Here is a 21,213-nt window from a genome sequence, read left to right as displayed (position 1 = left end):
TCAGTGAGATCGGTGATCTGATAGAGTGCTGTGCACACTATCAGATCATCGATCTGTGATGTCCCCCCCTGGGACAAAGTAAAAAAGTTAAAAAAAATTTTTCCACATGTGTAAAAAAAAAAAGAAAAAAATTCCTAAATAAATAATAAAAAAAAAATATATATTATTCCCATAAATACATTTCTTTATCTAAATAAAAAAAACAAAACAATAAAAGTACACATATTTAGTATCGCCGCGTCCGTAACGACCCAACCTATAAAACTGCCCCACTAGTTAACCCCTTCAGTAAACACCGTAAGAAAAAAAACGAGGCAAAAAACGCTTTATTACCATACCGCCGAACAAAAAGTGGAATAACACGCGATCAAAAAGACTGATATAAATATCCATGGTACCGCTGAAAACGTCATCTTGTCCCGCAAAAAAACAAGCCGCCATACAGCATCATCAGCAAAAAAATAAAAAAGTTATAGTCCTGAGAATAAAGCGATGCCAAAATAATTATTTATTCCATAAAATAGTTTTTATCGTATAAAAGCGCCAAAACATAAAAAAATGATATAAATGAGATATCGCTGTAATCGTACTGACCCGTCGAATAAAACTGCTTTATCAATTTTACCAAACGCGGAACGGTATAAACGCCTCTCCCAAAAGAAATTCATGAATAGCAGGTTTTTGGTCATTCTGCCTCACAAAAATCGGAATAAAAAGCGATCAAAAACGGTCACGTGTCCGAAAATGTTACCAATAAAAACGTTAACTCGTCCCGCAAAAAAACAAGACCTCACATGACTCTGTGGAGCAAAATGTGGAAAAATTATAGGTCTCAAAATGTGGAGACGCAAAAACTTTTTTGCTATAAAAAGCGTCGCTGGTTTCACACTTGCGTTTTTGTCTGCAGCGTTTTTTGCACAAAAAAACGCATGCGTTTTTTCCCTATATTTAACATTGAAAACGCATGCGTTTTTTTGTACGCGTTTGGTCGCGTTTTCAAACGCATGCGTTTTTTTTCTGCATGCGTTCATTTTCAGAAATACAACCTGCAGTATTTTCTTGCGTTTTTAAGCACATGCGTTTGTTTGCGTTAAAAACGCATGTGTTTTTATCGAAAAAATACAGAAAACACACTGAAAAGCCACCCACCACCATCAAGGTGATAAAGGGATCCAAACCCTAACTCTACCCCTAACCTCACCCCTAACCGTTTAATGAACATTTTCTGACAGTCATAGTGCCACGTATTTCAGTGCCACGTATTTCAGTGCCACGTATTTCAGTGCCACGTATTTCAGTGCCACGTATCACGTATTTCAGTGCCACGTGTTTCAATGCCACGTATTTAAGTGCCACGTATCACGTATTTCAGTGCCACATATCACGTATTTCAGTGCCACATATTTTAGTACCACGTATTTCAGTACCACGTATTTCAGTACCACGTATTTCAGTACCACGTATTTCAGTTGCACCGTATTTCAGTTGCACGTATTTCAGTTGCACGTATTTCAGTGCCACGTATTTCAGTGCCACGTATTTCAGTGCCACGTATCACGTATTTCAGTGCCACGTATCACGTATTTCAGTGCCACGTGTTTCAGTGCCACGTATTTAAGTGCCACGTATTTAAGTGCCACGTATTTAAGTGCCACGTATTTAAGTGCCACGTATCACGTATTTAAGTGCCACGTATTTCAGTGCCACGTATTTCAGTCACGTTTAGGGGTAGGGTTAGGGCTAGGGTTGGAGGTAAAGTTAGGGTTGGGGCTAAAGTTAGGGTTGGGGCTAAAGTTAGGGTTAGGGTTTGGATTACATTTACGGTTTGGATTAGGGTTGGGATTAGAATTATGGGTGTGTCAGGGCTAGGGGTGTGGTTAGGGTTACCGTTGGGATTAGGGTTAGGGGTGTGTTTGGGTTAGGGTTTCAGGTAGAATTGGGGCGTTTCCACTGTCCAGGCACATCAGGGGCTCTCCAAGCGCGACATGGCGTCCAATCTCAATTCCAGCCAATTCTGCGTTGAAAAAGTAAAACAGTGCTCCTTCCCTTCCGAGCTCTCCCGTGCGCCAAAAAAGGGGTTTACCCCAACATATGTGTTATCAGCGTACTCGGGACAAATTGAACAACAACTTCTGGGGTCCAAGTTCTCTTGTTATCCTTAGGAAAATAAAAATTTGGGGGGCTAAAAATCATTTTTGTGGGAAAAAAAGATGTTTTATTTTCACGGCTCTGCGCTATAAACTTTAGTGAAACATTGGGGGTTCAAAGTTCTCAAAACACATCTAGATAAGTTCCTTGGGAGGTCTAGTTTCCAATATGGGGTCACTTGTGGGGGGTTTGTACTGTTTGGGTACATCAGGGGCTCTGCAAATGCAACGTGACGGCTGCTGACCAATCCATTTAAGTCTGCATTCCAAATGGCGCTCCTTCCCTTCCGAGCTCTGTCATGCGCCCAAACAGTGGTTCCCCCCCACATATGGGGTATCAGCGTACTCAGGACAAATTGGAAAACAAATTTTGGGGTCCAATTTATTCTGTTACCCTTGTAAAAATACAAAGCTGGGGGCTAAAAAATCATTTTTGAGAAAAAAAAAATATATATTTTCACGGCTCTGCGTTATAATCTGTAGTGAAACACTTGGGGGTTCAAAGCTCTCAAAACACATCTAGATAAGTTCCTTAGGGGGTCTACTTTCCAAAATGGTGTCACTTGTGGGGGGTTACAATGTTTAGGCACATCAGGGGCTCTCCAAACGCAACATGGCGTCCCATCTCAATTCCAGTCAATTTTGCATTGAAAAGTCAAATGGCGCTCCTTCCCTTCCAAGCTCTGCCATGCGCCCAAACAATGGTTTACACCCACATATGGGGTATCAGCGTACTCAGGACAAATTGCACAACATTTTTTGGGGTCCAATTTCTTCTCTTACCCTTGGGAAAATAAAAAATTGGGGGCGAAAAGATCATTTTTGTGAAAAAATATGATTTTTTATTTTTACGGCTCTGCATTATAAACTTCTGTGAAGCACTTGGTGGGTCAAAGTGCTCACCACACATCTAGATAAGTTCCTTAGGGGGTCTACTTTCCAAAATGGTGTCACTTGTAGGGAGTTTCAATGTTTAGGCACATCAGGGGCTCTCCAAACGCAACATGGCGTCCCATCTCAGTTCCAGTCAATTTTGCATTGAAAAGTCAAATGGCGCTCCTTCCCTTCCAAGCTCTGCCATGCGCCCAAACAATGGTTTACACCCACATATGGGGTATCATCGTACTCAGGACAAATTGCACAACATTTTTTGGGGTCCAATTTCTTCTCTTACCCTTGGGAAAATAAAAAATTGGGGGCGAAAAGATAATTTTTGTGAAAAAATATGATTTTTTATTTTTACGGCTCTGCATTATAAACTTCTGTGAAGCACTTGGTGGGTCAAAGTGCTCACCACACATCAAGATAAGTTCCTTAGGGGGTCTACTTTCCAAAATGGTGTCACTTGTGGGGGGTTTCAATGTTTAGGCACATCAGGGGCTCTCCAAACGCAACATGGCGTCCCATCTCAATTCCAGTCAATTTTGCATTGAAAAGTCAAATGGCGCTCCTTTCCTTCCGAGCTCTGCCATACGCCCAAACAGTGGTTTACCCCCACATATGGGGTATCAGCGTACTCAGGACAAATTGTACAACAACTTTGGGGGTCCATTTTCTCCTGTTACCCTTGGTAAAATAAAACAAATTGGAGCTGAAATAAATTTTGTGTGAAAAAAAGTTAAATGTTCATTTTTATTTAAACATTCCAAAAATTCCTGTGAAACACCTGAAGGGTTAATAAACTTCTTGAATGTGGTTTTGAGCACCTTGAGGGGTGCAGTTTTTAGAATGGTGTCACACTTGAGTATTTTCTATCATATAGACCCCTCAAAATGACTTCAAATGAGATGTGGTCCCTAAAAAAAAAATGGTGTTGTAAAAATGAGAAATTGCTGGTCAACTTTTAACCCTTATAACTCCGTCACAAAAAAAAATTTTGGTTCTAAAATTGTACTGATGTAAAGTAGACATGTGGGAAATGTTACTTATTAAGTATTTTGCGTGACATATGTCTGTGATTTAAGGGCATAAAAATTCAAAGTTGGAAAATTGCAAAATTTTCAAAATTTTCGCCAAATTTCCATTTTTTTCACAAATAAACGCAAGTTATATCGAATAAATTTTACCACTAACATGAAGTACAATATGTCACGAGAAAACAATGTCAGAATCGCCAAGATCCGTCAAAGCGTTCCAGAGTTATAGCCTCATAAAGGGACAGTGGTCAGAATTGTAAAAATTGGCCTGGTCATTAACGTGCAAACCACCCTCGGGGCTTAAGGGGTTAAATCCTTGACTTGGGAAAAAAAAATTGGGTTTCTGTGGCCATTTTCCGAGAATTTATTTTTGTGTTGATGTGGTTGTATGAAGGATCAAACCAAAAAGAAAGAGACATGCATGACTGCAGGGATCATCAAAATATAACAAATGTTATTAAGTCATAGTCCTAAAACCACACCACAACATTTAAAAACATTTAAAAATACACATAAAGCACAAGAAAAATTACCCAAGAAAATAATGGGAGACTAACACACACAGGTACGGTCCCTATATCAAAATACCTCCATACTCTAGGTACAACCGATTGTTCTGTCCAAAAAAGCTACAATAAAGCTCAATTGGTACCCAATATAGACAGAGGAAAAATCCAATAATTAAGGCTGTATATATGAACAATCCTGTCCTAGCCGTATAAACTAATGACGCAGTGCCTCAGCTAAATATAAATATAGCTGTCTAAATAAACTAGTTGAAGAGACAAGATAGAAAAATATCAAAGCAGGCACTGCTTATGGCAAAAATAACCTCCAAATGGACATGCTCATACCATAATATGGCCAGGGAGGCTGAGATGAAAAGAAGAGGGGCCGGTTCCTGCGTGGTGTACCCGACGCGTATCGTCACCGAAGTGACTTCATCAGGGGTAAGAGTAGTGTGATGACTTAAGGACCCAGATATATATAGTACTTACAATTTGTCACCCTTAATACAGCTGCAGCAAAAGGTCACGCTGGCAAGCACACCGGCTTTTTCAGCGTCCCGGAAATCGCTACTGCGCATGGTCAGGCGTTACCAGGGATACCCTGCGATGAATGTATCACTGCGCAGGCGCTCCCACTTAGAAAACCTTCCAACTATAACCCACTAGTGCGCATGACCCAGAGAACAAAGTGTAAGGCGAAAGTTGACTCCAATACGCACGCGCAATAACCTAAACGGTATCTCTAATAGAATCTTCAAAAATATTTACCGTAAACATAGAGGCGGATGTATGGCGACAGAAAAGTGTTTCGTACCACAAATATTTAATATATTTCTACCCGCACCCCGATGGAGAGAATAAGTAGTGCCGGACACAAAATCATGCGTTACATAGTCCACTAATACAGGAATTATCAAAAAGAAATTTTATCTGAGTGAAATACTATTAGTCAAAGGTATCTCCAATATAAAAAGCCTAGGGGAAAGGTTATTTACAAGCTGATACCAAATTATTGAAGGATCCTCAAGTACCAAAGGAACTTCAAGAGGAACTCAGAGAAAAGATCCCACCAGAGCCTTCTAAGGAATCTCACATCCTGTGTTTTCCAGTAATATAAACAGGTTTAAGCTGTCCACTGTGCATGAGCAATACCCTTTACCATAGAGGCCAACAGCATCCAGGTACATTAAATATCAAACAAACTAAGAGACATAACAGATTGGAAGGGGGGGAGGGAAGGGGAAAGGAGAAGCAGGGAAAAGGGGGGATTGGGAAAGGGGATGAAAAAGACACACAAATTACTAAGAAACAGATGCTAGCTGAATACAACAAAATAATACACAGAAAAAGGCTATATTGGGTACCAATCAAGAGGCAAAATTATAACTGTTTATAGTAGCCAGTGAAGAGGAGTTCCTCATTGAGTCCCAATGGTGTGAGGCTCCGTAGTTTATATATCCATTTAGACTCACATCTCAATAGCTGGTTAGTTAAGTTACCCCCTCTAATGGTTACATTTATGCCCTCTAGTCCCATGATTCTGAAGCCTCTGGTATTACTTCCGTGTACTTCAAGAAAATGTGCCGCTACTGAGGTTAAGGTCTTCCCCATTTCCCGGTCTCTTTTGGCCAAATTGATGTTAGACAGATGTTGTTGGCACCTTTTCCTTAGCTCCTGTGATGTTTGGCCCACATAGAGCTTGGGGCAGTCACAAAGAATTACATACACGAGGTTTTTCGACCTACAATTAAAGAAAGATTCCGATTTAATTGGAAAAGGTAATATGGTAACACACTTCCTCCCGTGCAACCAAAAATTGACACACATTGCACCCCCCACAAGGGTATGTACCACGGGTCCTTTTACCAACTCTCAATTCCCTTTTTTAAATGTTGTGGTGTGGTTTTAGGACTATGACTTAATAAAATTTGTTATATTTTGATGATCCCTGCAGTCATGCATGTCTCTTTCTTTTTGGTTTGATTATACTTATCTGACATGCTGCGGGTTGAGCATCCTCAATAATTGGCTAGATGGTGCCCTCTATTTATAGTCTTTTGCTGTGGTTGTATGAAGGCTTATTGTTTTTTATTGGTCAGTGTGCTGATTTGGGTTCCTATTTATCGAGTGGCACATAGACTAAAAACAAAAAAATAAAATAAATTCTACCATTTCAATTTCTTTTCACATCCACTGTATGAGATAAATATTCTGATATTCCATTGTTTTGTTTTTTTTTAATTATATTTAACTAATGGGTTAAATAATGTTATCTGGCCATACAGTGGACTTTTACAGGGAAGGCAGTACTGAATATGATTATTATTTCGTTTTAATCATTTCTTAATTTTTTTAACTGAAGATAAGAGCAGTGATTGAAATGTTTATTTGCCTTTGATCCTACAATTGAGCTGCAGAACCAGATGCAGACACACGGACATGGACAACTCTGTGTCTGGTGCTTATCACAACCACAAGATAAATTATCGCATCCAGCTATGGTTGGCACCAGAGGGGGCGCCGTGCTGCCTGTCATGTTCTGACTTAATAGCTGTCTACAAATATCTCAAGGGCTGTCACACTGTAGAAGGATCAGCTTTATTCTCATTTGCAAAAGGAAAGACTAGAAGCAATGGGATGAAACTGAATGGGAGGAGACACAGATTAGATATTAGAAAAAACTTTGACAGTTAGGGTGATCAATGAGTGGAACAGGCTGCCACGAGAAGTGGTGAGTTCTCCTTCAATGGAAGTCTTCAAACAGAGGCTGGACAGACATCTGTCTGGGATGATTTAGTGAATCCTGCTTTGAGCAGGGGGTTGGACCAGATGACCCAGGAGGTCCCTTCCAACTGTATGATTCTATGACTATATACACTATCAAAAGAATAAAGGGAACACTAAAATCCCACATCCTAGAAATCACTGAATGAAATATTTGAGTTGCAAATCTTTATTGATTACATAGTGGAATGTGTTGATAAAAATGATCAATGGAAATCAAAATTTCCCATGGAGGTCTGGATTTGGAATGATGCTCAAAATCAAAGTAGAAAATCAGTTTACAGGCTGATCCAACTTCCGTGGAAATGCCTCAAGACAAGTAAATGATGCTCAGTAGTGTGTGTGGCCTCCACGTGCCTGTATGATCTCCCTACAATACATGGGCATGCTCCTGATGAGGCGGCGGATGGTCTCCTGAGGGATCTCTTCCCAGACCTGGACTAAAGCATCCGCCAACTCCTGGACAGTCTGTGGTGCAACATGGTGTTGGTAGATCGAAAGAGACATTATGTCCCAGATGTGCTCGATTGGATTCAGGTCTGGGGATCGGGCGGGCTAGACCATAGCTTCAATACCTTCATCTTGCAGGAACTGCTGACACACTCCAGCCACATGAGGTCTGGCATTGTCCTGCATTAGGAGGAACCCAGGGCCAACCGCACCAGCATATGGTCTCACAAGGGATCTGAGGATCTCATCTCGGTACCTAATGGCAGTCAGGCTACCTCTGGCGAGCACATGGAGGGCTGTGCGACCCTCCAAAGAAATGCCTCCTCACACCATTACTGACTGACTGCCAAACTGGTCATGCTGAAGGATGTTGCAGGCAGCAGATCGCTCTCCACGGCGTCTCCAGAATGCTCAGTATGAACCTGCTCTCATCCGTGAAGAGCACAGGGTGCCAGTGGCGAATTTGCCAATCTTGGTGTTCTGTGGCAAATGCCAATCGCCCTGCACAGTGTTGGGCTGTGAGCACAATATCCACTTGTGGACATCGGGTCCTCATGGAGTTTGTTTGACTGTTTCAGCATAGATGTTAATGGTCTGCTGGAGGTCATTTTTGCAGGGCTCTAGCACTGCTCCCCTTTTTTCCCTTGCATAAAGGCGGTAACGGTTCTGCTGTTGACCTCTTACGGCCCCTTCCATGTCTTCTGGCATACTGTCTTGTCTTCTGCTATCTGATCCATGCTCTGGACTCTGTGCTGACAGACACGGCTACCCTTCTTGCTACAGCTCGCATTGATGTGCCATCCTGGATGAGCTGAACTACCTGAGCATCTTCTGTGGATTGTAGACCCCACCTCATGCTACTGTACAGTACCCCTAGGGGTGAGAGCAATGACAAAATGCAAAAATGACCAAACACAACAGCCAAAAAGGATGAGAGCAGAGAAATGGTCTGTGGTCACCCCCTGCAGAACCACTTCTTTATAGGGGGAGTCTTGCTAATTGCTGATCATTTCCACCTGTTGTCTGTTTTATTTGCACAGCAGCAGGAGAAATTGACTCACAATCAGTGTTGCTTTATAACTGGACTGGTTGATTTCACAGAAGTGTTATTCTCTGGTGTTACATTGTGGTGTTTTATTGTTCCCTTTATGATTTTGAGCAGTGTATATACCCATTTGTCTATTACAGACTAACCACTCCTGTTTTATTCCTGCAGACATTGGACAGCAGATGAAGCCCGTATCCTCCGAGTGTCCGTCAGCTCTTTTCTGGAACATGTCTCCCTCGTGGTGCAGACAATTGACAGATTCGGACTTGCGCAGCCCGACTCCTCCTAATCTGCTGCAGATTAAAGACCTTACATTCTGCTGTTAGATAGGTAACCCCTGCAGACTGGGACCATGCATACTGCATTATATGTGTGAGCAATGATTTTATATGAAATAAATGTCTTACAGACACTCGCTAGCACCCGGCATACTGTAAACCTATAAAGGGGCACTCTGGACAAAAGAGGGCCTAAAGTAAGGGGCTGGAGCACGACACTAGGATTCAAAAAGCGTTCCTTTGTCATTCTGCACCCTTTAGGACCTGCATTAGGTGGTGCAAAAATGTGTTTTTTTTCCTTTTCTAGTAGGTTTGCTCCACATATTAATGGAAAACCCTAAGGGCTCATGCCATGTCTACTCTGAAATCCGCAATGCACAGACTTTGAGGGTCTCCTGACTGCCGCATAGAAATACATGAAGCGGTCACTCTCCGGTCAGCAGACCCGTGGCCAGTCCTTGTATTAGCGGTCCGTGCTAATTATTAATGTATAGAAGTTTCCAGAGTTGCTACAGTTGCCATAGAGTACCAACATGGCCGCTGGTCCTGGGTCTGTTGAAGCCTTTTGCTCACTTTCTATAGTCCTGAGTTATCAGTGATAAAAGTTACAGGTACAAAACCTGCATCCTGATGACAATACTCTATGATTTTAAGTCTGGTCATAAAAATGAATTAAAGGGGTTTTCCGGGCACAAAAAAAACGGCTGTCCCTGTAAACTCACAATGCCTTTATTTTCCTTTTGTACCTCCCATTTAGCCCCCTGCAACTATCCTAATGGGTTATTGTTTATCTTGAACTTCCAGCAAGCTCGCCGTCTGTGCCCCTAGACTACATTTCCCAAGATTAGCAACAAAGGACCTATCTATCAACCATATATAATACAAGAGGAAGTAGGAAAAAGACCTACGGAGTATATGTACCCATAAAAATTACTTAATACACAAATAGTAAGAAAACAGAGGTTGCTGAGCACACATGCAAACAAACATAGGCATATACAGGAGGTGAAAGGACATAAAAAAATGTAGCATTAGTATAGCATAGTCCTGAGTATAGTGAAATTAATTGGTTATAACTTTCCAGCACATATATGCAACAGAAGGGGAGCTAAAGAGGAAAGACGTTTAACATACATGTCACTGTCACCAGCTGCCTGCAGCGTTCCCACCGCCCCAACGCACGTTTCGTTAACTCTTCATCAGAAGGCCCCTCTAGCACCTCTTCTGTTACATATGTGTTGGAAAGTTATAACCAATTAATTTCAGTATACTCGGGCGACTACGCTATACCAATGCCACATTTTTCATGTCCTGTCACCTCCTGCATATGCCTATGTTCCTTTGCATGTGTCATCAGCGCCCTCCATTTTTCTACTATTTGTGTATTTATGTATTAAGTCTTATGGGTACATATACTCCATAGGTCTTTTTCGTACTTCCTCTTTTTGTATTACATTTCACAAGAGTCAGAGTTGTATCTGTCCCGACTGCTCACACACTCCCACCTTCCGTGTCCGCTGAGTCCACCTACAAAGCGCCATCCTGAGACTCCTATATAAAGTCTCAAGATGGACAAGTTTCTGCTCACACTTTCTCTCATATGTGATGGCCTGAGACTCTTTTGCAGTCAGTAATATTACAGGTGCTGACACTACAGGGGAGCAATGAGCCAAAAACAAGATGATGGCCTCCCTTCTGTCACTAGCCCTGCTGCGATTAGTGATAAGAACATGAACAATGGACGGATCAACAATGCAAAGACGGAATCACTATCCTGGTAAATGGAGAAAGGGTAGATAATTATTTGAGGCAAACGTCATACTGAACTAGGACCTTTTACGTCCTACTTCTGACCATTCGTACTCAGGCTTCAAGCAGTAAAAGGTAATTATAGGTTCAGGTTGTGAAAAAACAAGGAAATTAGCTATAGGCTGCAGCGGTCACGTGCGGTGTAGTGATGACATCAAAACAGACCAGACCAACAGCAGTGCATGAGTACAGCTGTTATATTTACCCTCCCCTAGCCTACAGAAAAAAAAAATCAAACTTAAAGGGAAATCATATTTTTATACATATGTATTGAAAATACAAGCAATTTTCAAATTTACCGCTTATTAAAATTTGCAGCTGTTTTAGATACTAACACTTTTCTTTGGTTTACCTAGGAGACCGACCACCGCTGCTGTCTAGCTTGTAAGCACTGTCCTGGCCATGGCCTGGATTAAGAGGTAACAGCAAGCTCTAGTGATCCTATTCAGGTTGAATAGCGCTTACAAGCTTTCTTTTTACCTATTGAGCTTGTAAGCGCTGCGTTTGTTTTGGTTTCTAAGAGTGGTGGTCGGTCTCCAAGGCACTTAACTGTATGAACATTTTAGTAAGCAGTAAATTGCTTGCATTTACAAGCACTGTCCAGTTATGAAGATGGGAATAACCCTTTAATAAATCAGTTGTGATTCCTGGTGACAGTGTAATGTTAGAGGCAGATATTCCTTAGTGCTACATACATTTATTACCATTGGGTTACATACAATAACTTACAACCTATGTACAATAATACTGCAGCATTCGCCTCCCATAGCTCCTATACACAGAGGCCGATCCCTCCGTGTGTCCAGGCCGAACCCTTCTTCTTCAGCTCGCTTCATGACCAGCTTAAAAAATATCATCATCGCAGATGTCCAAATAGACGTCAAAGGCCTCGCGGTTACAGTTCCCTTCCGGAGTGAAGACGTATTTGTGAAACGTTCCATCCACACAGACGGCTGAGAGAGAAGAGGTCGGGTTAGCTGTCGGCTTACTAGGGCTGAGGCTGAGGTTGGCAGCACAGACTCACCTATCACAGAGTTCACATTCTTAGAAGTGTTCCTGCCGAAGGCACAGATGCAGGCGGACTCTGCGGGCACGGTGAAACTGGCCAGACTCCACTGGGAATCCACGTACTGGCCGATCATGGGACCCACTTTACCAACTCGTGCCAACCTGAACCAGAAGGAGATTGCAACAATAAACAGTGTTCATATTCAATGCAGAACTACAACCTATACTGAAGAGAGGTACACCTGTCCACAGGGGAGCAAAACAGTCTAGAAAACTAAAGGGACTCCTACAGCACAGAATGACTGCTCAAACCAAGCACAGGTGCTCGGTGCACCTTCCCTTTATCTCCATCCCCCTCTTTGATTGACAGCTCTGGCTTCACCGGGTCAGAGAAGGGAGGAGATTGATGGAAACCAAGCAGGTGGGAAGGTGTATGTGCACGTTTGTCCCACTGTGAAGCACTGAGCGCCTGTGCTTGGTTTGAGCAGTCATTCTGTGCTGTAAAATTCCCTTTAATTTTCGTGCATGATGAATCCAAATGTGCATTGGCCCTCTTAACCCTTTAGTGACCAGACCAATTTGTTTATTAATCTTACTCTGGAACACTTCAACATATCCCGGTGATTTTTTTTTTTTTGTGACCCCCTTATATTTTATGATAATGGCAAATTTAGATCAATATTTTTATATTATTATTATATTATATTTTTAAGTAACCAAAACATATCAGAAAGTTGATAAATAGATCTAAAAATTAACAATAATCAAACATTCAATGATTGGATCTGGATTAAAGGGACAGACAGACACACCATATAAAATAATACATAACATGTCCTTTCTGCCTTTGTTACATCAGCACCATCTGTAACAACTGCAGCATACTGTGGATGCACATTATAGAAATGTGATGCCCACTGCGCTGTTTTGTGTGTTTTTCCTGCGGATTGTCTGAAATCTGCAATATGTCAATTTCCATTGCGGTTTAATTTGCCTATTTTTCCCCATAGGCTTAAAATAAGATGCTGGAAAACTCCCAGATGAATGCAGCACATGGGTATTTATTGTGTTTCTGCAGCGGATAAACCGTAAAAGCTGATGTAACCACACCGAACAGTAAAAAATCTGTAACATCTAAAGATCCAACACTTTACTTGTCCCGAGGATTCCGGATTATTGGCATGTCAGTATAAGCCTGATACATACGCAGAACGACGGTTCAGCTTCGTGTCCTTCAGAGCAAAGATGTGCACCGTTCCTTTATCGCTGGAACTGCACAGAAAGGAGCTGTCGTGGCTGAAGTTAATACTGGAGATAAAGGAAAATCTGTGTGTTAATAGGACGACAATACGGGAATCTATTGTTGCGGCCCCCATACCCATCCCATACAACAAGCATTGGATATTTTGCACCAACCAGGCCGAGTCTGACCATCACAAGCGCACAGAATTGTGATATTTCTCACTGATCCGGCGTAGGACGGATCACGTACCAGTAGAGAGTGGCGGGGTCGGTACCACGCCGTAGTTCCACCAGTTGCTCCCTGGTCTGGGTGTCGAAGAGCCGTATTAAGGTGCCTTTCCGTGAGGCTGAAGCCACCAGCGTCCCCTGCTGGTTGACCGCTAGGCAGCCCAGTTCACTCTGGTGGGCGTTGATGGTGAACGGGGCGGACGAGCTGCTGGGTTTGGCGTTACACAGATCCTGAAAGCAGAGGAAGAGCATGAACACGGGACACCACGATACTGACAGATCCCCATACTCGGACTCACCACCAGCTGTAAGCTGCCACATTTGTGTCCTGGGAAGATTAACAGCTGCTTCTCCATACTGGGGCAGAGGTCGCACAGGCCTGCAGGAGAAGAGACCACCCAATATTAATAGAAAGTCCCTGGAAAAGAGATTACAACACACAGTACAGAGGCCCGCAGTGTGCCGCCATATGGTGCTCTGTGCAGGAACGTACTACAGAGAAAAGCAGTGATTGTAAGTGGCAATTCCTTCACAATATGGCACCTGATGGATCCTGGCGGGCTGACTGAGCCTGTGAAACCACTGAAGGGTACCAAAATAGGTGCTCCATACTAACTGTAGCAGTTTGTTTTTAAAGTGAATCAGTCATTTCTCATCTTAGAGCAGCATGATGTAGGAGCAGAGACCCCGATTCCAGCGATTTGTCTCTAGGCTGCGTGGGGCAGTTTGGACACAATCCCTGTTTTCCCTGCTGAAGATCTAGCAGTGGTCTGAGTGCTGAGCTCTGTATAACCCCATTCACAGCTCTGATCATGGTACACTGTGCATAGGCAGAAAGCTGGCAATCTGTGGAGGAGGCACGGTTATACAGAGCTCCTGCATATGGAGGAATACAAGGTAGCAGGTGTGCTAGTCCTCCAGGGATAATCTCCTGCAGATAGAACTGAGCAGCTGCCATACAGAGAACCTCAGACACTTTATCTACACAATGTCCTCACCTTTAGGGTTGTCTCTGGTATCAAATTCAAAGAGCTTAGTTGGGTTGTCTGGGAAGGAGTAGACGTAAATCCGGTTTTTCACTACGATGACAATCCTGTAAAGTGGAACGTTGTTAGTTCTAAACTTCTGAAGAAATTCTACACGTGTCGGCCGTAGTTTATTGTAACATTTCTTTCGTTTTGGATTGGAGGGAAAAAAAAAAAAAGCTTCCAAGCCCCCCTACATCCACGATATACAGTGTATACGGCACTGCTCGCTCAGGGGTCATACACTGTGGTCATCTCCCCTTAGGCCAAACCCAAATGTCCATGAAGCACTGTCTAAATACTGAACGTGCTGTCTGGACCGGCCATGGGTGTGTCAACCCAAACGCAGACATATTTTTGCCTTTGAGGTTGTGGAGTTGGGTCAGGGAGACCCCGCGGGCCACGACAGGGAGACCCCGCGGGCCACGACAGGGAGACCCCGCGGGCCACGACAGGGAGACCCCGCGGGCCACGACAGGGAGACCCCGCGGGCCACGACAGGGAGACCCCGCGGGCCACGACAGGGAGACCCCGCGGGCCACGACAGGGAGACCCCGCGGGCCACGACAGGGAGACCCCGCGGGCCACGACAGGGAGACCCCGCGGGCCACGACAGGGAGACCCCGCGGGCCACGTCAGGGAGACCCCGCGGGCCACGACAGGGAGACCCCGCGGGCAGTCTGAGCTCAGACAGTGATTCCCAGCTGTCTGAATTTGGCCCAGAGGCGGCCATGTCAGTACCACAGTCCACATAGAGGAGAATCGCCCCCACACAGTTAGGTGCCTGGACTCACTTGTCGGCGCGCAATCGCACGCTGAGCACGGGTTTGGTGAATGTGAACTCCAGCACCAGTTTGTCTTTTCCGTCCCGCGAGTCGTCCCAGATCAGCACTGATGGAAAAAAAGGGAAACCTAAGAATCCATCCCGAGCCGGGAACACGAGGAGTAAGAAGTAATTACCTGAGATATCGGAAAATTTGGGGTTACTCCCGCCGCCCACCAGCGCCAGCAGATTACATCGGTGCAGCATCTCCACCTGTCCGACGCTGCCCACCTGCTCCACGTCTGGGTGGGAGGAACACAACGCCGGTCACGTGACATTAGGATCCCATTAACCCTTCCCCTCCAGCCTTACCCAGGTGTCCTTTCTCCATCAGAGGCTCGATGTTAAAGATTCGCACTCCCGTCTCCATCGCACAACAGAAGCAGCCTGAGCCGTACAGGAGAGAGAACAAGAATTAACGCTGTCCAATGTCAGGATGACGTGACCGCTGCAGCCAATCACGGCATCACATGGCATGTCAGCGACGAGCAGTGAGACAATGACAAGTATTCTAAGCTGTTGGTAAAGATTAAAGGGGCGACACAATCTGTCTGTAGTCCAGTGAGAAGACAGAAGGATCTGATCACCTGCATTGTGGGGAATAGAGGCAGCGTCACCAGTCATGTGACTGATCATGTGATCACTGGTGCCCCCTACTTACCTGTCACCACAGGGGGCTCATTCTGCTGTGACCTGAGCTGCTATGGGAGCACAGAGACAGCAGGAGACCCCATAACCAGAGCAATGCCTGCATGTTCAGGGATCTGATCGTCTATGACCCTGGGGGAAGTGGTTGGGCACTGTCACACCACAACTCAATAACATGTCGCTTGCAGTAAAGGGTGGGGGGCACAGGATTTGTAACAATTTCCCATGAGTCCGCTGCTGCCTCCTCTATATAACGCTGATGTCTACCTGCCCTTTAATATGCTTTTACTCGCACACAACTCCCTTTAAGAGGGAGAAACAACACAAGAAAGTTGTCAGTGGCCGCCATCTTTAGAGGCTTCTCACTGCGCCCCGTGGTGACCACTGCGGGCAATCCGTGACGTCACAGCTATACACACTCAGTGATGGGCAGTCCGGCTCTTTTTGGTGATCCAGTTCATTCGGCTCCGCTCACCATAAAGAGCCGGCTCTTTTTTTAAATAGAAACACGTTTTCCACAGTCATCGTTCCAGGTCTTTGCCTGTACAGTGACAGCCTCATTATACACCTGGATAAGTAGTGAAGCAGGACAGACTGTTTTTAGCATTGCTGTTTCCTCAGATTGTTCGCTCTTGTGAACAGCGCGTCTCTGCTACTCGGTTGTATGTGGTGTTTTTGTACATTGCTGTAGTCATTCCCTCTTAGACACAATTTATCTGCATCTGCACGGAACTGCATCCTGATCAGGATTTGGTTGAAAATGTGAAATTCTGACTTCTGGGGGCAGAGAGGAAAGAGGAGAGAGACAACAATGGGGCTCGGAGCCTGCGCAGTGTGACATCCACATGCAGATTGGACGCCAACATCCTGATTCGGGGGCGTCTACATTGACAATCAGATGTTTTTTGGATTCGCTGCCACGTACCAGGATGTCTGCAGATTTTCTTAACACCTAAAATTCGCAACAAGCTGCGTTTTGGGAGCACATGGAAAATCCTGATGTAAACGCGGGTCCAGGCGTCCCTATGTTAAGTGTAGGGATGCAATCTGGATCGGGATGCATCAGGATTGCTGCACATCACAACGCACCGTACCAAAGGGCTAGTGTGAAAGCAGCCCACCCGTGCAGCCCCTAACCAGGAGCCCCATGTTATTTACAGGCTCACAATACATTTTACTATCATTAGCACGCTATAACATAGGGCACCAGCCCTTCTAGTGCGGCCGCTCACTGTATGACGGCACAGCATGCAGCGTCTACATTCTGTCTGCATCCTGCTCCCATACAGTGTCATCACTTTCCCATACAGCACAGCCCTTGCTTCTGAGCATGCTCAGTCCCACATAACGGATCCCTGCACATGGAAGCACACAGATCTGTGTGGTCCAGGATCCGTGCTCCATGGTAATTCCAGACGTGTAGCCACGGGTGTGCGTCTGGTACAATATGCAGACACACGGATCCGTGGGAAAACGGGGACAACTGGACGCACACGCAAGGCCCATCTGTCACCACTGAAAGGCAATGGAGACGAAAACGGATCCGTGTGCAGCCATTGTCACACAGATTGCAAAATATGTAAGTGTGAAACCAGCGGAACGCTATATGATTGGGGCTGTACTAGATCTCACCACAGGTTCTGCCTAAAATCACTTTATATTACCCTCAGCGGCAACAACTGACCCATCCTCCTCCCTGTATGCTCCTGTCCTGAATCCTCCTCAGTCCTGACTAATACTATGATACCAGGCAATGTGCCGAGTCCTCCTCCTATACACACTATATACGTATATGCCATGGATGAGGCCAGTATATATATATATATATATATATATATATATATATATATCTATATTTGGGACCAAGGTACTCACATCCTGAGTCCAGCACTGAAGGACGGTGTAGCACTACTGCTTGCAGTCTGGGGGCACTGAAGGGTTAACCCTGGGAAGCCCTTGTATTCCCATCCGCCCTGTCCTCCAGCACTCCCAGGCCTTCACTCCACAGCTGCCTCTCTCCTCCTCCCACAGGAGTCACAGGCTCCCTCACACTGCACAGCCGGCTCCTTCCAGCCACAGCAGGGAGCCGGCTCTGTGTATGGGATCGTTCAGGAACAACATGTCACTATTAGTCACTGTCACTCACTCTGGTCCTGGTTGAACCGCAGCCCATTGACGCCGCGCTGCTGAGCCATGGCCACCCGCTGTAAGGAGAGGAGGTTACACGGTGACAGCGCCCCCCACAGAGCTGAGCCCGGCCGCCTCCTGCCTCAGTGCCTCTGTCTGCGCCTCTGTGTTTACCAAGGCTCTTCCTTGTTTACATGTTAGAAAGTCTACTCAGGGCGGAAGTGACGTCACGAAGCTCAGAAGGTCAGCGCCATCTTTAGTGAGGGCAAATCCTCACAGAGGAGATGGAATGTCGGGCTATATAGGGGGGAGGGGTAAGGTAGTGGCCAATACACCCCCAGTACTAGGAGCAGAGCTCAGAAACACTACTGACAGAGGAAATGGGAGAGGGGGAAATACGTATGTAATGGTGGTGTGGGCGGGGAGCTCTGGAGGCACATAGTGATCAGTGGTCTGCCTGGTAGTGGTGTGGGGGCTCTGGAGGCACATAGTGATCAGTGGTCACCTGGTAGTGATGGGGGCTCTGGAGATATATCGTGATCAGTGGTCTGCCTGGTAGTGGTGTGGGGGGCTCTGGAGGCACATAATCAGTGGTCTGCCTGGTAGAGGCACTGCAGGGATCTCCGTGGTGTGCAATGCTCTGCAGGGATGTCTGTGGGGTGCCATGCTCTGCAGGGATCTCTGTGGGGTGTAATGCTCTGCAGGAATGTCTGTGGGGTGCCATGCTCTGCAGGGATGTCTGTGGGGTGCCATGCTCTGCAGGGATCTCTGTGGGGTGCCATGCTCTGCAGGGATCTCTGTGGGGTGCCATGCTTTGTAGGGATGTCTGTGGTGCCATGCTCTGCAGGGATCTCTGTGGAGTGCCATGCTCTGCGGGGATTTCTGTGGGGTGCCATGCTCTGTAGGGATCTCTGTGGGGTGCCTTGCTCTGCAGGGATCTCTGTGGGGTGCCATGCTCTGCAGGGATCTCTGTGGGGTGCCATGCTCTGCAGGGATCTCTGTGGGGTGCCATGCTCTGCAGGGATCTCTGTGGGGTGCCATGCTCTGCAGGGATCTGTGGGGTGCCATACTGTGCAGGGATATCTGTGCAGTGACATGCTCTGTAGGGATCTCTGTGGGGTGACATGCTCTGTAGGGATCTCTGTGGGGTGCCATGCTGTGCAGGGATCTCTGTGGGGTGCCAAGCTCTGCAGGGATCTGTGGGGTGCCATACTGTGCAGGGATATCTGTGCGGTGACATGCTCTGTAGGGATCTCTGTGGGGTGACATGCTCTGTAGGGATCTCTGTGGGGTGCCATGCTCTGTAGGGATCTCTGTGGGGTGCCATGCTCTGCAGGGATCTCTGTGGGGTGCCATGCTCTGCAGGGATCTCTGTGGGGTGCCATGCTGTGCAGGGATCTCTGTGGGGTGCCATGCTGTGCAGGGATATCTGTGCGGTGACATGCTCTGTAGGGATCTCTGTGGGGTGACATGCTCTGTAGGGATCTCTGTGGGGTGCCATGCTGTGCAGGGAACTCTGTGGGGTGCCATGCTCTGCAGGGATCTCTGTGGGGTGCCATGCTCTGCAGGGATCTCTGTGGGGTGACATGCTCTGTAAGGATCTCTGTGGGGTGACATGCTCTGCAAGGATCTCTGTGGGGTGACATGCTCTGCAGGGATCTCTGTGGGGTGACATGCTCTGCAGGGATCTCTGTGGGGTGCCATGCTCTGCAGGGATCTCTGTGGGGTGCCATGCTCTGCAGGGATCTCTGTGGGGTGCCATGCTCTGCAGGGATCTCTGTGGGGTGCCATGCTCTGCAGGGATCTCTGTGGGGTGACATGCTCTGTAAGGATCTCTGTGGGGTGACATGCTCTGCAAGGATCTCTGTGGGGTGACATGCTCTGCAGGGATCTCTGTGGGGTGACATGCTCTGCAGGGATCTCTGTGGGGTGCCATGCTCTGCAGGGATCTCTGTGGGGTGCCATGCTCTGCAGGGATCTCTGTGGGGTGCCATGCTCTGCAGGGATCTCTGTGGGGTGCCATGCTCTGCAGGGATCTCTGGGGTGTGATGTTTTGCAGATTACTAGTTGACCTGTTTCTTCTTTCTTTGCAGTGGGTCTGGAGGTCCGCAGAGTCTTTTGGAGGTCCGCTGAGCCGTCTGGAGTCCACAGAGCCGTCTGGAGGTCCGCAGAGCCCTCTGGTGCAGATTTTTACCCGTCTTCTTGCTTCCCTGCCCTCATTCTGTCGTTTTCCTTGGTAATATTAAGGCGCAGCTCCGGGATCAGTTAGTCCATTGGATTTTCGGTTGTGATTGTCGCTGCATTGTGGGGCTTATCTCGTCCAGTCTCTGATTTCCACCAGTGTGGCTCTCACATGGTGAGGCTGGTACCGGCTGATGGGCACAAGCTGGCGCCCTGACATCTCCTCACTGACGTGACCATATCCTGGAGCACCTCCTGACCTTCTCCTCGTCCCGCACTGAGGATTCTGGACATTGACTTTCTGTATAAGAAATACTATTTTTATCTAAGGCTAGTTTCACACTAGCGTTAACTGCAATACGTCGCAAATGCGTCGTTTTGCCGAAAATACGCATCCAGCAAAAGTTCTTGCTGGATACGTTTTTTCGTCATAGACTAACATTAGCGACGCATTTGCGACGCATTGCAAAACGTCGCGTCCGTTTTGCGACGCTTGGGCGTTTGGTAGCGGACCGTCGGGAGAAAAAAACGTTTTTTTGCTCCCGACGGTCCACTTTTTCCGACCGCGCATGCGCGGCCGGAACTCCGCCCCCACCTCCCCGCACTTCCCCGCACCTCACAATGGGGCAGCGGATGCGTGGGAAAAATGCATCCGCTGCCCCCGTTGTGCGGCGGAGACCACCCTAGCGTCGGGAACGTCGGCCCGACGCACAGCGACGGGTTGTTCCCGACGCTAGTGTGAAACTAGCCTAATATGTAAATTATTATAAATCCGAGTTTCTTCTCTCCCGTCCACATGTAATTGTGAATAAAGTTCTGTTAGTGACCCCTGATCCCCCCCGGACCATGGCTTCATTCTTATTCATTCTCCTGCTGCCGTCAGTGATCGGGAACATTGATTGCATTTAATAAAAATATTTAAAAAAAAACAGCTGAGTGTTTGTTACAATGTATCAGTCTGATGTACAATAACAAATGATATTGTGTTAG

General features: G+C 46.1%; 1 protein-coding gene and 1 long non-coding RNA gene across 3 annotated transcripts; one reads left to right on the top strand and one right to left on the bottom strand.

Moving 5' to 3' along the window:
• Nucleotides 1-4,497: 4,497 nt before the first annotated feature.
• WDR45 (WD repeat domain 45) lies at nt 4,498-18,199 on the bottom strand. Of its 2 annotated transcripts, XR_013221159.1 has the most exons (11): nt 18,062-18,199; nt 15,580-15,654; nt 15,405-15,509; nt 15,239-15,335; nt 14,418-14,512; nt 13,719-13,798; nt 13,442-13,650; nt 13,156-13,257; nt 11,966-12,111; nt 11,671-11,894; nt 4,498-6,313 (listed from the first exon to the last, which is right to left on the bottom strand). XR_013221159.1 is itself a non-coding variant. In XM_077283767.1 (10 exons), exons 1-10 carry the CDS (start codon nt 18,108-18,110, stop codon nt 11,785-11,787), a joined length of 1,068 nt encoding a protein of 355 aa, XP_077139882.1. In that variant the 5' UTR covers nt 18,111-18,199; the 3' UTR covers nt 11,619-11,784. The 2 variants fall into 2 exon arrangements, 1 of the variants encoding a protein (XP_077139882.1); XM_077283767.1 differs by lacking the exon at nt 4,498-6,313 and having other exon boundaries at nt 11,619-11,894.
• On the top strand, nt 9,161-20,979 carry LOC143805030 (uncharacterized). Its single transcript, XR_013221160.1, has 3 exons — nt 9,161-9,184; nt 11,298-11,360; nt 20,136-20,979. It is a non-coding gene; the product is annotated as an uncharacterized LOC143805030 (long non-coding RNA).
• Nucleotides 20,980-21,213: the final 234 nt, after the last annotated feature.

The sequence above is a fragment of the Ranitomeya variabilis genome, chromosome 2 (assembly GCF_051348905.1).
Source record: "Ranitomeya variabilis isolate aRanVar5 chromosome 2, aRanVar5.hap1, whole genome shotgun sequence".
NCBI classification, from domain to species: domain Eukaryota; kingdom Metazoa; phylum Chordata; class Amphibia; order Anura; family Dendrobatidae; genus Ranitomeya; species Ranitomeya variabilis.
The sequence above is the reverse complement of the archived record's forward strand: the minus strand, read 5'-3'. Positions and strand labels throughout refer to the sequence as shown.

Coding starts and splice junctions, on each gene's coding strand:
- WDR45 (XM_077283767.1), bottom strand. CDS start 18,110: ATGGCTCAGCAGCGCGGCGTCAATGGGCTGCGGTTCAACCAGGACCAG. Junction 12,112..13,155: donor AAGCTGAACCGTCGTTCTGC/GTATGTATCAGG, acceptor CTTCTGGTTCAG/GTTGGCACGAGTTGGTAAAG. Junction 11,895..11,965: donor GAATGTGAACTCTGTGATAG/GTGAGTCTGTGC, acceptor CTTCTCTCTCAG/CCGTCTGTGTGGATGGAACG.